This window comes from Camelus ferus, chromosome 26 (assembly GCF_009834535.1).
Source record: "Camelus ferus isolate YT-003-E chromosome 26, BCGSAC_Cfer_1.0, whole genome shotgun sequence".
Lineage (NCBI taxonomy): Eukaryota > Metazoa > Chordata > Mammalia > Artiodactyla > Camelidae > Camelus > Camelus ferus.
In genome coordinates this window covers 25,360,669-25,377,868 of record NC_045721.1, presented here as the reverse complement: position 1 = coordinate 25,377,868, position 17,200 = coordinate 25,360,669, and the positions used below count along the sequence as shown (strand labels likewise).

The following is a 17,200-nucleotide window of genomic DNA, read 5'->3' as shown; positions in this document are numbered from 1 at the left end:
TCATTCAGTTAGTATATGTTACTGACTCTGGTATAAAATCCAAAATTAAACACTTCACCCTAGGACTTTTAAACTGTTCTTACTGCTTCCTGGAATGCTGTTTCCCAGAATCCCCGTCGCTGTCTGCTTACCTTTCTCAGGGAATAGTCTCCCTCTCCATCCTGTCTACTCTTGGCGCTCAGACTCTAGCCTGAGAACCCCGAGAGTCCTCCCCTGACCTACACGTCTTCACAATGCCCACACCACCTACCACTGCGAGACACAACGTACATTTCAGCTGTGTATCTGCTCATGGTAGGGTTCCTTCAACCAGAATTAGGAGGGGGCCTAGGGATTTTGTTCTGCTTTGCTCAGTGTTGTAGCTCTAACCTCTAGAAAAGTTCTAACATATAGTAAATGGTCAATGAATATTTGTACAAAAGTATTAATTTTATAAAGAGCTGAATACAATAAATGTTTCTATTCTGTCAACTGTCACATTGGTAAACTGTGACCGTGTAGAACTGACCTTCTGAGCTAATGTAAATTTAACATAGGCTGCTGTCAACACCTTATGAACCACCTAATAGTCCAAATTCTAAGTGAATATGCTTAACAGAATCATCCCCAGTTATAGCTCGCTCTGTTTCTCTAAAATGGATTAATGAACATAGGTGGAAATCATTCAATTGATGTGGAAATCATTTCAATTCAAGTATCATCAGCACAAGGAAATCAAATTCTCTTTTCAAGACGCTGATGTAGGAAAGGCTAAAACAGGTCTTCACTCATTAACCCCATCACTCAATACCCGTAAATGAACCCCTGCGCATCTGAACTGCTATGACAGCGTCATGTGTGGTTGTTATTCGTGTCATATTTTAAGGACTATTTATACTATCTGTAATTATTCTGGATCTTTCCTGAAATGATCATTTTACAATCTAATGTAACAAAGTAAAATCACAACTCATTGCCGAAATGCCCCTCAGTCTGACTGTCTGAGGAAGACGCCCAGAGTCCCAGTTACCTGGGGACGGTCTGTCTCACCTACCCATGAATCTAAAAAGAACAACAGTGGGTACTCACTCCGTACCACGCATTCTTTGAAGCAGTGCACTTTTAACTCGGCGGTCAGAACGTACTAACACCCAAAGGTTGTGCTCCGAAACCACCAGCCCATTCTGCTCCCTGGAATGGCCATCGAGTAGGCAGACTGCTGAAGACAGTCCCTTGAAAGTGATGCAGGAAAACATGTGGGGCGTGAGGAGGGCTGTGTCCCAAGCTGAGACGGGCCCAGCCAAGTGTGGGTCCTTGGCTTCGTGCAGGAAAGAATTCAAGAGTGAGCCACAGTTGAGTAAAGGTAGATTTATTCAGAGAGATACACTGAGAGGCAAGAGAAAGGCCACGAGGTGTGGGGGTTGGGTGCTCAGATTAAAAGTGGGCACACACTCCACAGACAGAGTGCGGGCAGTCTCAGAAGAGGGAGAGAGAAGGGGCAGCGGTGAGGCACCGCGTTGCCAGTTTTTATGGGCTCGGTGGCTTCATATGCTAATAAGTGAAAGGACCAGTCTAACTAGGCTGGGGAAGGGGCTGGGATTCCCAGGAAGTTGGCCATTTCCCACTCTGTGACCTTTTGTGGCCAGCCTTGGGACTGCCATCGTGCCTGTGGGCGTGTTATTCACCACACTTATATTACAATGAGCGTATAATGAAGCTCAGGATCTGCTAGAAGTCAAATCTCCCACCATCCTGAGCCTCAGGGCCTCCTGGGGGTTGAGTCTCCCACCACTTTGGTGTTAACTGCTGTGGCAATCCTTGAATGGCTGTGCCCTGCCCCCTCCCCTCCTGTCTCAAAAGGGTCTTTTAAAAGTATAAAGAACTCCACTGTTTTTTTCCTGTGGCGCAAAAGCCAGCAAAGAAGTCTGCAATGAGAAAGTGCCTTCTACAGTCATGGCCTCGGTGTGCAGACCCCAAGGGCCAAGTGGGCCAGCAAGAAGATGGTCCATGCCGGGGCCAAGGCCCCTGTGACTTTGCCACAGGCTACACCAATCAGAGGCACAGTCCCTGGGGGAACGGGGCGTGTGTTCTGCTGGCAGGGAATTAACAGAGTTGGGGGTGGACAGAGGGAATTGGGGAAGAAAACAGGAAGGGTTCAGGGCATTTCTTCTCAAAGGGGGATCCCGAGAACCTACCGCAGGAGGTGCTCCACAAAAATGGGTTTCTGTGGTCCAGTCAAGTTTGGGAAACACTGCTTACAAAGCCCCTCTTGGAAATCCATGTGATCATGAGACTATTCGAGGTGGGGGTGAAGAAATGCCTTTCACTTTGGCTTAAACACCTTCTCGAGAAACTTGCTTAGGGCGGGCGTAGCCCAGCGGTAGAGTACGTGCTCAGCACGCACGAGGTCCTGGGTTCAGTCTCGAGACCCTCCATTTAAATGAGTAAGTAAGTTAACAAAACCTAATTACCTCCCAAATTTTAAATATTTTAAATTAAAAAAACTTATTTTTTTCAATCTTGCATGTTCTAAGCATTTCATTTTTAGTCTAACACTTGTTAAAATCTCATGCACAAGTTTTACATGAAAAAGATTTATGCTAAAAATTGCTGTGGATTATAGGCACATATTTAGTGACAGAGTGAAAACACAAGGATGGGAAAGTGGGGCAGGGGAAAGTAAGTTCCTAAAGATGACGTTTACTATTGCTCAACATAAAAATCTAAAACTCCGATTGAGTTTTTGCTAGTAGTAACTTGCAAATTTATTTTAAATCCATAATTAATATTGACATTATACTATTAATCTCACATGTATTTACGCTGTATTTGTAGTACTGATGCCATAGTTATATAATTATATTCATGTTTAAAATTAATTTGGATTATGTTTAATATTATTATGGTTAATATTGTTAAAAAATAAATTGAATTTGAATAGCTGTAGGCAGGATGTAAACCAGGAATCTTCCATGACTACCCATGAATCTAAAAAGAACAACAGTGGGTACTCACTCCGTACCACGCATTCTTTGAAGCAGTGCACTTTTAACTCACTATTTAATTTTTCCAAAGAGTCTATGATGTCATTAATTCTATTATCATCCCGGTCTTAAAGTGAAACTCAGGCACCCAGGGACTAGGGAGTTTGTGCAAAACGCAGAGAAACAAAGTTGGAGCCTGGACACAGGTGGTCGCCTCCCCGAGCCAGGAGGGCTCAGCGCGAGCCCACCACCCATTTCCCCAAGCGCGCTGCCCTTGGGAGCAGCCTGTTTCTCCCAAAAGGCACCTTAGACCTTTGCGCTCTGCATCCACCCGGTGACGTCTGGGATGCCCTCCCACTTCAGAAAAGACAACGCAACACAAGGTGCAAAGGAAGGTTTGGTCTTTCAGTCATTCAAACTGATGCTTTCATGTGACTGGGAAATGCTTAGCTTGGAAAAGAGAAGTAAAAAAGGAAAGTGATAATTATCTTAAGAGACTGAAGGAACTGTCGTCTCATGATAGACAACAGGTTCTTGGTTCTCAGTTTTCTAAGTGTAGGACAGGTTTTAAATTCCGGCACCAGCCACCTGCTAGCTGTATGAACATGGCTACGCTGCTTAACTGGAGATTCTCATTTGTAAAAGGAGCGTTTTATTACCTGCCTTTATCAGAGTGGTTGACAGAGTAAGACGAGACCGTGTGAAACACCCAGCAGCTTAGTGAAACGCTCGCAATATAAATGCCATGACACCATCACTGTGGATTCGGATTCACACTACACAAAACATCAGTGTTCTCTGTCGCTCACGATGACCAAAAAGAGAAACACGGGCGCGGCTTCGCAGGGCGTCGCCTTGTCCCTGCACAAGACACACAGCCCTTCCTGTGGGGTGCTCGGAAGGCAGGGCGCATCCGTTTGTTTCTCGCAGAAGCAAACTTAAGAGTCAGCCCAAGACCAGATGCGTAAGGGAGGTTTTGGGTGTGTCTCAGTTCCAGGAGTGGTCACGTCCACGTGCCCTGAGCCGGGGCAGGGCGTGTCGTGAGACTCACGGGAAAGGCAGCCCCTCCTCAGTGCAGAAGCCTCTGTGGTTACTTTTAATCAGCCCTAAGTACCATGGTTCTGAGAAGCATTCTGCCTCCCTCAATTAGCATTCCGAGTACTGCCTTATGTTCTCATCGCCTGTCCCGTAGCAGGCATGCCTGTGACCAGGGACAGGGCAATTCATTTAGAGTGGCTTCTGTTACAACTGCTGCTGGAAACAATGCCAACGATTTTATTTTTGGTCTATTAGTAAAATGACAGCACTAATTCATTTCACACAGGAACCGAGCAGCTGTCAGATGGCGGTGAGGCATAATAGTGCACGTACTACAATTTCGTTCTGCTGAGTAGGGTTTTTCCACTGGTACAGATTTATACTGCAGAGCGCTCCCAGCCCCTGCCCCGGGTGCACGGATGTTCACAGCGCACCGGTCCTCGGAGAGTCTGAGGACAAACAGCGCAAACTGTTTACCTTTGGGCCCCCGGTGCTTCATTCGCCAGGATGGAACGCCAAAGTTAACTGAAACATGTGACGGACAGAGGCGCTGTGACAATGACTTCTCAAGTTCCGATTTTTCCAACATCGTGGCCATCACACCTCGGCAACCACTCCTTCCTGATGGATCTCCTGTTAACTGTTTTCCAGGCATTGATAAGATGGAAACAGGGACTTTCAATAGTTGTTGCATTTTACACTAACAAGTTTAAGGAGCACCTTTGGGTTGAAATCAGAGAGTGATGCCTGTAGACACAGGAACTTTCGAGACGAAAACAGACATAAAAAGGAACCTTGGAAAGCCGGCAGTGGGCATATTATCGGCCCTGCAGACACTCTTACCACCATGTTTTACACACAAAAATACAAAAGCAAACACTTTCTTCAATCTCTGTGGGCAAATAACACCAGAGCACATGTTGATTGCCAACTTAAAAATGACTTAATTTCCTGAAACTCCTGAGTCGCCAGGTCTTTGACTCAAGTAACTAACAAAGTTGTCCGTTACAGCAAAGCAATTAAGACTGGCCACCTCAGCAGGCTCTCTTAAGGTCCACTTACTTCTTCCCCTGGGCATTGAGAACGTGGGTTAAGTAAGCACCAGAACTGACTGACACAGAAAAGAGTATCTGGCTTCCGAGGAAAGAGCCCTGGCTGTAGGCGGGGGTCCCACATGGTGGTCGCCTATCTCTGCAAATAAAGCTTTATTGGAACATAACAACCATGCTCAAACGCCTTCCAGGGCGGCTACCACCTGATACCAGCAGAACCGAGCAGTTGTGGCAAAGACCAGACAAACCACAAAGGCCCTTGACAGAAGAAGGCGGCCAGTCCTCTTTCGAGCGACCACACCTGAGTCCCAGCTCTTGCCTGCCACGGGATGCCAACGTAACACTTGGAAAATTACTCATAAAGATTTAAAGACTTAAAAATTAACACACAGGAAACTGGTTTTTATCATAAAGTGTTAACGTGACTCTACGTTAATAGGCTAGATGGCATCTTGTATTTAGGTTACTGAAAATCGAAAGAACTTTATTAAATGTGGCTAATATGCTACCTAAAGAATACAACTGCTGTGATGTTATATTTCCTTACAACGTTGTCTGTCATTGGGTGTTTAAATTGAGAGTGCAAATTGTGTTTATTCTACACGAGAGTTTAGAAATGAAACTAATTTTGAGATTACTTTTTCAGGAATTTCAGTACTAAACGAACAAGGATTCCTGAGAAACGCGTTAGTTAACTAGTTCCTCTGACTTGCTGAACGTAAATGACACAGAAGTAGCTTTTGTCACTAACTCAGATAAAAAGCCACTGTTATTCTCATGATTCATGCCTCTGAGCTTTCCTTCCCCCCAAAAAAGAAAAGAAAATCAAGTAAACACATAAATTTTGATACACATGTCAGAACGGCGGCATATGGGAAGGTTCTGAGCAAGTATGAAAGTCCTGAGAAATGAAAAATAAGATGTGGGATGTTGAAACCTCATTCGCATGAGCTCAGATGGAGAAGGCATCCAAAGCTGGAATGTGTTCAGCATCTCACTCCTGCACAAAGCCGCCCATTTGTGAGCCTCCTACACGGGGGCAGGACTGCAGGACGAAACAGAAATGCACCCCCCCACGCCAGCTGTCCACTCGCCCACCCTCCTCTCCTTCCCAAATGTAGCTTTCCAGTCCATTATTTCAATATTTAAACACATCGTTCGGGAAAAGCACACATATGCTTGGAAAAACAAAAAAAGTTAGGAGATACAGACAATTAAAATGACTCAATGCTTAATCGGATGTCTACACTGTTGCTGCAACCTGGCAGGCTCCCTGGCCGCTCTTCTTTTACTAAACGGTGGGTTTGGGGTTTTTGTTTTCTTACTTCGGAGAATATGAAAGAAATACAAGGTTATATTTTGAAGGAACCAATGTCAAGAATGTCTGCAAAGAAGCAAGCTAAAACAAACAGGGAGGCCAACTAGAAAGGGCACTTCACCCTCCACGGTCAGGAGGCAGGTGTGTGTGCAGCCCCGACGCTCCAGTGTCCAGGAGGAGAGATTTGGGACAATACAAATAAAGGCAAACATGTATGTATATGTGTATGTGTATGTATACACATACACACACACACACACACTCCTCTTCATTTGAAAGTTTAATTTCACTTCCGTGTCTCATTCTTCTGACCAAGACTTGGACATAATCAAAGGTATTTCCTGTTTAGGTTTTTATTACTCTGATCGGCACAAAGGAGTAAGAAGTGAGGTCAACAATTTAAATGGCAAGAGATGACTGATGCCAGAAAACGCAGAAACAGCTCAATTCTGTATGACGCTTTTGCAAGTTCATCAATGAAATCAATGCCTCATTTTGTTGAAACCAAGAATAAACCCATAACTGACCATCTCAGAATGTAAATCCTGTAGAGATCAACATCACGTGTATTATTCAGAAAAGAGTATGTTGAAGTTTTCTGGCTACACTTAAAGAAAATAATAAAAAAAAAAAAAAAGAAAAAAATTTCCAACTGTGGTTGGAAACTGCTTAAAATAACACACTCTTTGAAAAAATATGCTTGGATTTAGCAATACGGATGCTTGTTTGATATTCAGTGACCCATTAACCTTCCGTAGCCAGAACATCAGAAATGATAATACATTTACATGTTAAGTGCCAAGTTAGAAATGGAAATGAACCCTGAATCTTCTGTAGACTGAGTTAAGAACTCTGCAGATAAACAAATATTTGTATCTCTTTTTATCATCTGGATGCACATTTGGCATTAATTTCACTATATCAGAGAGTGAAGCATTTGCTTAAAGCTCAACTTCTTCATAAGGGCTACAGATTGGTTCTATTTCATTAGCATTCACATTTCTCACAGAAGGGCCCAAAGAGGGGAGACCGGTCTCTTTCCCCAAAACTAAAATGACTTTGATTTCTCAAATTGTGACATATTTGTGTCTTAATTTACAATGTGTGTTTCCAGCATTCTTGGATCCTTTCAATGTTGTGTGGTGTGTTTTTCTTTTTATAATTCAAATCCAGGTCAGGTATTTTCCTATACTTTTCTGAATACTCACACAAGCATATGTGTGTGTGCTACATATATACATGGATGCATGGATACACACACATAACACACATGTGTGCACACAGATGTATACAAATACTTTAAAAATATGTATATATTTTTTTTAACCAAAATGGGATTACACATTACTTTTTTCGCTTTCTTGTATCAGGGATGTTCCTTCAGGTCAATATATACAGGACTAGGTCTTTTTAATAGTATTTAGTACTTGGAAGGAAATATTTTCTTACAATGAAAGGAGAATTGCACATGACAATACTAATGAGTGTGTGGGGGGGTGTTGGTGTCTTGCCAGGGAAAAGACTGACTCAGTATCTCTCAATAGGTCTCACAGTAGAATTTAGGATCTTAATGCATTCACAGTGAGTGATCAGCTGACTCAGAAACTGGATTTTGTGGTGCTAAGAACCGAGTCCTCGCTCAGGGGTAAATGCACATTAAGTTCACAGAACCAGCAGATAAAATCAAATGCCAAATTCATGGACTACCAATCACAGGAACAGACTATTTACACCGACAGGACAGTCCTAGCCCCGCCCACCCCCACCCCCCACCCCAGGACCACAGGTGAAGCCAAACTGCAACCCGATGCCCACTCGCTGGAACAGAAAGCACATAAGTAAGAAATAAAGTAAGCAACAGGACTCAGACTGAAGATCACGGACGCCTTGGGTGAGAGAGCTCACATCACTGACAGAAGCCATTCCGACCTTTCTGTTAGTTACACAATTCTTGAGAACTTAAAGTCTATGAAACATTTTCCCCAGAAAAGCCCACACACGTACAGAACTGGGCATGAAATTTCACGGCTTCACAGACAGTGAGATCACCTGTGACCCCCAAATTGAGAAAGTCACATACAGGACAGGGACCCTGGACAGGGAGAGCCCTGCAGTGGAGCGTGGTTCCCGTCAAGGCCTGCAGACACGCCCCCAACAGGGCCGCCTGCTCAGTGGCCCGAGGGCTCAGAGAGCAGGTGGGCGGCCACTTCCCCGGACGAGGCTCTGCCTGTGGTACGCATTCTGTCTCTAACCTTTCATCAGACGTACCAGCAGCCCCAGGTTACGGACAAGCCCTGCTACGTTCACCCAGACTCCTCTCCTGATGGCGGCCCTGCCCATCTGCTCTTACCCTTTACTTGACTGGTTTAATGTTGAACTGTTCAGAAAGTAACCATCTTTCTCCTATGTCAGCACCTTCTGGAAATGTTAGCATTCGTGTTACTAACAGCAATAATTATTTTCCAGTACCATTCTAAAACCTTTGATTAGTGGTCCTAACGTATCTACCAGTGAACATGCCTGCAAACTGAGAACAAAAAAATGATACCCAGGCTCTGGCAGCTAAGCCTAGGGAAGGGCCGAACCGAGGACCGGCAGTGCTGCTCCCTACAACCAGGCGAAACGTGTCCTCAGGAAGGCGTGCCCTCACCTGGGCTTCCCAACCCAGAGCATCTCATGTTCAAGAGGAAAGTAATTCCAGACGTTTCCCGTTGGTTTCAGCCTCAGAAATTGTTTTAAATCCCAAATCACATCAGCATGTCCGGTAACGGACCACTAACTGCCGTTCCTTGGCCATTACTTTCTTCAGTCAGAAATGTTCCTCTCCCGCCAGGTGGGTCATTCAGGTTCCACACTTTAATTCAGGCTGAGTTTGGATAATCACTTCAAGGGAGACGTAAATCAGTGCTGACGTTCTAAACACAGCTTGGAGCTTGAAGGGGAATAATCTAGCTGCTCTTTCTAAACCCAGATCCCTGGATGTTAAAGGAGAGAAAATTCTCCTTGAGGGATGGGTCAGAGGGAAGTGTCAGATATATTCAGCTGGCTGGAAACACACTCCCTGTCAGGAGCCCTGCACAACTCTGGAGTTAATTACGCAGTGAACCCAGAAGGAAAGGTCTGTGCCAAAGCCAAGACCCATGTTTCCCTGGTGAAAATCTGAGCAGGATACGAAAATGCAGGCCGCTCGCTCCCCCACAAGAAACATAATAAATGACATTAATCCATTTTAAGTTTGGTCGAGTCTAACCTGATGCTCTGTATTGAGTGTATGATTTTTTTAAGAGGAAATTCTCGGATTTACCATGGCTGACCTAATCTCTTTCTCTTTAAATCATTTCAGTGTTTTTTTGTTTGTTTTTGTGTTTCAGGAACTTCTAGGTGAAAGTGTGTGTTAACAGACAAAAACTAAATTCAAATCAATTAATTGTGACACTTCTTGGCAAGTCTCCTTTTAGGTTTTGAGAGAAAGAAATACGAACTACTGGATGACATTAAGTTAGGGTTGGAGCGGAAATTTTATTAAAAATATTTCTGAGTATTTACTTTGTGCGGAATGTCAGACATTCAAGTTTTCCCTCCGAGTCCATTAGTGCCCTCGGGGATGCAAAGGAAAACAACCGTCAGTGATGGCGGAGTCGACGTTGCCCAAGACTGCAGCTCAAAGCGCTGCAAGGATCCAGAAATCACCGAATCCACCAGATCCCTCTTCTCTCTGCAAGTGTCCTGGGCTCCACAACCACGACTCAAAAGCCAGAAAGTGGGAGAACTGTAAAAGGAATGTCTGTGCCAACAAAAGTGCTTCAATTTAACAGTCGGGTGAAATGGATTCCGCCTTCCCCTCGAGGATCTCCCTGAGGAAGTGTTCCGTCTCACGATTGAACAGTTCAACCCAGACCCCTAACTGTGAGGCTGACCAGAAGGACCACGCTCCATGCGCGGGAACTCTGACGGGGACCCCGGCTGGAGGGTCCCCCCCTCGGCCCCTCCCCAGACCCTGCCGTCAACCTCTTCCTGCTTCTGCTCTCCCTTCTGTCGAACCAAACTTCTCATGATTCTTAAAGGCGATAACTTGTTCTTCTCCCAACTCTGGCCCATGATCCTTCCTCAGTGAGAAAGCCCCTCCTGTCATCCATGTTCCTGGAGAACGTCTATTCAGTGACTGACGCAAAGGGGCTTTCAGCACATGAGCCTTTTAGGCTCTTCGTTTGAGGTCCGGCCCCAGCACTAACTCCGTCGCGATCTCTGCCCGTCCCCAGGCGCCTGTGCCCTTCTGTTTTGTCCAACCTCGTCAAACGCCCCGTAACTCCTTCTGAGCACCAGGTAGACCCTCCGTTCTATCGCATTTTGCCACTTTCTCCTGCTGCTCCTTCACAGCAGACACCGTTCTTATCATCATCCTTGTGTTCCTAGGATTAGCCCAGTACTGGGTCTCTGGCAGATGCTCTAGGAAAGCTTAGTCAATAAACGAGGGGAAGAATGAATGAGTAGACCTGTGCGTCCATTTACATCAGCATGTGAGTGCACACACTGTGTGTGTGGTATATATATTTGTGTATGTCTGTATATATGTAAAAATGTTATTCTGTGTATATACACACGTGTATATATGAATGCATGTCTGTTTTCATACATGCAAACAAACTTAACTATATGAGAGCACATACATAAAGTAAGTGGTTAAGAATGATAACTTCTGGAAATAGGCAGATGTGTTGAATTTCCCCTCTCTCTGTTTAGTGGCTGTAAGTTCTTGGCAAGCTAAATTACTGTTAGTCATTACCTCATTTTCTCTATCTGGTAATACTGGGCCATTCTACTTCATTTATAGGAATCTTGAAGATTTAATAAGAAAATGTGCACAAGGGTTTATACTGCCCTAGGCGCATCCATCCATCCACCTACCTGTCTGCCTATCATGCACCTGTCCACCTACTTATTATCTGTCTTATGTATCTGTCATCTATCTGTTCATCTGTCTTTTCCATCTATCTACCTATCATCCACTTATTTAGTATCTATCTACTCATCCATACACAGTTATACATATTTAGTAAGGAAAACAAAATGTTATAATTCATAGAATCATTTTAAGAAAAAAAAAATTGAAAGAGAAGAATTCCTTTAGAATAGCATTTTATCACCCAAGGGAGTCTCTTAAACCACCTTCATGGGCAACTGTTTTTCTCACTCCAACTAATGAGCTAATTTGTATGCAGCACAATTTCCTGCCACAAGCTAATGTGTACTATTTAGTAATGTCAAATTCCTCCTCACTATACTAGCACTAGTTTCTTCTAAAATAGATTTTTAAACTGTCAGATTCTTATCGATTTTGTGCATAAAACTTAAAGACCAATATATTCAAAATGGCCTGGGAAATTGAGATAAATGTTGACAAGAGTTTTTATCATCAAAATATTTGACTGTCTACATTTGTGGTTAAAATTTTTCCTTTTCAACTAACATGTCAGCCAAAATTTTTAAAGAAGTCTTAAAGGGACTAGACTCCTACCACTCCTATCCACTTTGCCTTAGACAAGAATTCAGTTTAACCTTTCTCTTGCCTCACCAAATAATTATTGCAAACGTAAATATCTATAGCAAAATATGCTTAAAATTTTCACTACATTTGTTTTTAGTTGCCATTCCCTGGATAAAGCTTTGGCCAACTGTGCAGAGAAAATGTGATCCCCAATCAATAAATTAATTGCCCTACATACTGAGAAAGGTTCCACAGAAGGACAGTGCTGATTCCAGTGCACACACACTGCAAGCATGCATCGGGGTCACAGAGCAGGGGCTTTCACAAATAAAAGTTTCAAGCTGTACTTCACACAAAGCACTGGATTATAAAAATACAATCAGTGTCAAAGGAACTTATTTCACTACAAAAGTTTCTAAAGAGTCCATCTAAATTATAGTAAATAGTTTGCAAAAAACTAAATTTCTGAAATATAACCAATACCAAAATTATGAAGTCAACGTATTAAAAATTTATGTAATTTATCAAACACTTGAAATGACAGACTACCTTGTCACACATTCATCATAACATCGTATCTGTCATATCTTGACATGCCATGTAAATTTTCTGACCTAATGATTTTTTTCCTTAACTCAAACTTGGTAAGAATTATTTTAGTAGTTGAGATCTTTCTGAAATAAAGTTAGCAGATAGAAATGCATGAATAAGTGCGATTTATATACAAAGTACTTCAGTGTTGGACAAATGTAGGAATTTTGATTGTAATCTATCTCACTGTAAATTGTGCAATCCCAATATTGTTTCTTATAAATTTACCAAAGAAAATTATGCAAATTATTTGGTTGATCATAAAGGATAATGTTCAGTGATGGAACTAGGAAATATAACATTATAAAACACCCTGCTAAATTAGGAACTTCATTATTCTATACTTGTGGGTTAAAATATATTGATTGCAGCAACCATTTATCAACTTCTTCATTATTTAGAGAGTTATTATTGTGTGTGGATAAGGTTAGTGTGAAATTTATAAATATTTCTATTGGATTTCCAGGGTTAAATTCAATGACTGAATGCACTGATTAGAATATTTCAATTTATCATTTCCACGCTAATTAGTTAGCTTAATATTTCCAGGTGCAAATAAGAATTTATGTAAACAGCACCTCTTCCAAACTACTGCTAACAAACTATAAAGTTCAATGTCCAGATTAAGTTTATTATAAAAGTTATCATGTACACAGTTTTTTTTAAGTTTGGAAGATTTTCTCCAACTCAAGAAAATAAATTTAAATTAAAATTTTAAACCTCAGTCTGATAAAACTAAATAAATCCTAATTTTAATTGGAAAAAAATTAGTAATGGTTTAATAACAAGAGAAGTTTTTAAAAACTTATTTAGTATTATATTTCTAAATTAAATTTTCTTAAGAGGTCTTGAATAAGATATGAACATTTTATTATATTATTTGGCTTACATTAATTATTTGATGTGGTCTCATCAACATGAGGACCGATGGGACTCAATGTTCTGGTCACATAACAACTTCAGATCTTTTTTCTGACCATTATCATTGATTCTACTTAATATTATATGTGAATAGGTGTATTTGCATATTTTATACACTGTTTTTCATAAAACTCTCACTTTTTCCCATGACCAGCACACTGGTAAGTTACAGTCATGTCTACATTCCCTGTGGGAACTGACATTATTGATAAATCAATTGATATTTACAGTGAAAGCTTTACTCTCTTCTAGATAAATTCTCTTGTCTTTAATCTTCTGTTTAGACTGTAACTTTGTTTTTCTATATAGTACAATTTTATTTTCCCACTAGACCTTTCAGCTAATGGAGAAATATTTCACAAATAGGGATATTCAATACCGTATACAAATTTTGTTTTGCTGACGAAGTTTTAATAGTTATCTTTTTCTTTCAAAATAACGGCTTTTATTTACTTGTAAATACCAGACTGTATTGTAATGTCACTATTTAAAACACAAATTTCAAAAGACACATCTTCACATATCAAAATTTTAAATACATTTAACTTAATTGGTCCCGTTTACATTTCTAGTCATTTTTCCAATTTTGATAATAACTCACAAGTATTTTCCCAGGGACACTCTCACCATTTTTTTTTTATACCATCATGACAACCCCTAACATCAACAGCAGCCCAGAAAGATTCAGTACAGTTACTCGCTGGCAATCATTCGGCATCAACAGAGTTTCTGCAACATTCATCTTACTAAATTCATCAAAGCATGATATTCAAGTATCCACTTTCTCAGAAAGGGGACGAGAATTCCCAAGGGTTCCAAAATGTGGAAGCACCATCAGCCTTCTGAGCAAATACCACGTATGTCGACTGGACAAGTTATGTTCCCCAGGAGCTAGGATAGATTGCTGCAGAAACATTGTTGTAATGCTACATGAAAAAGAAACTGCATTAAGGTGTACAGGCGAATTTGAAAGCTCATAGCAACTATTGATCTTAAACTAGCTTCTTTCGCTCCCAAAATTAAATTATTCCCTGGTGGTCAGTACCATCGTTAAAGATGATTAACCCTTTCAGGCCACTGATGAGGTTTATTTATAAACACAGTGGCCTGGCCAACACTGGAGTCAGAATGTCAGCATCATTCCACAGTAAAGACTTCAAATTAAAGGATAAATTGCAAAGAGGACATTCTACCCTTATATTTTCTGAAAACTGCACAGCAGGTAAGTTCAGCTGCACCAAGCACATGTAGATTTTATCTTTCTGCAAAGAATGGTTTTTGCCCCAGTGCACAGAGCACTCCAAATAGGAGCACACACAGACACGACTCACCTCAGAAAGACGCCCTGATGAATGGTGTGCGTTATAAACAGGGACAGGCCTCCCCCTACCTGTATATCTTTTTCAGTTCACAGGCTCCAGAGTATGCGTTAGAAGTAAAAGCCTTTGCGTCACACACACAAAAGCTAAAATGCGTGTAAAGTATCTATGTGAAGCAAGACTACACAGACCTCAACATTTGCACTTCAAGTACGACTTTTGCAATTTCTTAAAACTGAATGCTGAAAGTGATCATTTGTATCAATCCCTCTATCGAAGTGTGAACTCTCATGTTTTTAAAATTTCTGCCCCAAATAGTTAATAAGAATAGCCAGACCCCAAAAGCATCGCAGCAAGAAATCCGAAAACACAAAACAAACAAAACGCACTCCCGACGCCTTGCCAGCACCGAACAATACAGCCAAAACAATTTTCTCAATTCCAAGCTTCCGCAGTCGACCACGAAAACTCACGTAATGGAATTTCCTTTACTTAAGCACCAACTATCAGTATTATCGTTGAGCAATAATTTTAAGAAAACGCTTCTGTGTTAAGAATGCATTCTTCCCAGAAAAGGAGAGCTAGTAATTGGTATTTGAAATCTTCACAACTTCTCTGCTACATGTCAAAAGAACCGCTCTTCCAGTCAGAAACCACCACCAGTGAAGGGAAAACTCTCAACACACGTTCTCTGCTAGCAGTTCTGGCTGTTACGGTCAGTAGTGTTCTCCCATCATCACGTTCATACATACAAGCCAAACGTTTCCACCACTAAACTGAAAAAGCAGCTTCCATCTGCATCAAAATCTGCAGCCCGGAGCAGCCAGAGTGAGGTCACGCAGCCAAGGAGTGTGTGCGCGACACGGGGGGCAGCCTACCTTCATACAGGGCTCTGAAACCCTGGGCACTCACGGCGAAGTCGGTCGTGAACCACAGCGTGAGGACGGAGCCGGTGCTGACGATGGAGGAAGGCAGCTGAAATCCCGATAACCTACATTTCAAAAAGACGTGAATAGAGTTAAAAAAGCATAAAGTTGTTACGGAAGCTTACTGGGTGAAGATGTTCGATTCGTCTTGCCACTGGGGCATATTTATTTGACATAAGTCATTGACAGTTATATGATCCATACAAGGCGTTGCCAGGTAACCAAAATTAGCATGCTCAAGTCTGCTTATTGAAACCATCTTTGAAAAGATTCTTTCTGGAAAGAACTGTACAATACCACCATTGTCTTAAACCGAGCATGCAGAACTTACAACAAGGCAAAGCCATCCTCACACACGCTACAGGAAGCAGATGGCACTGCATGTGCTTCTGAGTTTATCTTCCTCCTAAATTATTAGATGGTGTGTTGTCACACGTCACCCTTCAGGTGCTTATTCTTGCTGTCTCCCTCCCAATAAATCAGTTTCTCTTGAAAAGAAAGCAGATCCTAGTCAGAGCATCATAAATAAGAACGAATGACTACCTTAAGCAGAGGTCAGACGAACTGAGTAAAGCAAGTAAGATACTGCTTGGTTTTCAAGACCCATCTTTGGGGTTCTAAGACATGTGGTTCACTTTTCACTAGGCTGGGATATACTTAGACATTTTAATGACGACAGAGTCAGAACTCTGAAGGAGTGAACAAGGGCAATTTTATGCCTAATACTTTACAAACAGCTTTTCAAAGAGGTCAAGGAGATGCTTCACCAACGTGCATTTAACCTATAATTTGCTCATTAAGTAGTTTGTCTACAGATATGTGGCTTAGTGTAGTGTGATCACACAGAAACAAAACCTGAACACTCACCCCTAGCAGGGGAAACTGTCTTGCCAGGGAGCCTACGGTATTAAATACCTAATTATAACCACTGCAGTTGTAGAACCAAACTAGAAACAAGTAAGAGAAAAACGACAGGGCAACTGCCCACCGCTGAACAGCACACCGCGACATAATCCACGCATCAAAGAGGTTCAAGGGAAAATTACAAAAACACACTAAACTGAATAAAATAAAAATGCAAAGTATCAAAATCTGTAGGATTTGGCTGAGTGTTGCTGAGAGGGAAATGAACGGCACTGAAAACAGACGTCAGAAAAGAGGAAAATTCTCGTATTTATAACCCAAGCTCCCATCTCAAGAGCTTAGGAAAGAGCAGAACTTAATGCCAACAGAAGGCAAGAAATTACAGACACATGTCAACATGAATGTAACTGAAAAATGACAGAGAAAAGCAATGAACCAAAGGTTAATTCCTTGAAAAGATCAACAAAATAACAAACGTAGCAGGAATGACAGGAAAAAAAAAAAAAAAAAAGAGGGGGTCCTAACATCAGGACTGAACTGCCAGTGTCACTAGAGACCCACAGACACGGAGAAAGATGCCACAAAAACCACACCCAACAGTCTGACAACTAAATGACATTGGCCACCGCCTTAAAAAGACACAACAAAGGACCACGACTTTCGGAAGGAAACAGAAAACCGAATAGCCCTCGAACTGCGGAAACCGCCCCCCAGAAACGTGCG

General features: G+C 41.9%; 1 protein-coding gene across 1 annotated transcript in view; it reads right to left on the bottom strand.

Moving 5' to 3' along the window:
• Positions 1–17,200, bottom strand: part of CSMD1 (CUB and Sushi multiple domains 1) — a 1,664,412-nt gene that overhangs the window by 890,139 nt on the left and 757,073 nt on the right. Inside the window, 1 exon segment of the mRNA XM_032468715.1 lies at positions 15,566–15,678. Coding sequence (XP_032324606.1) covers positions 15,566–15,678 — 113 coding nt within the window.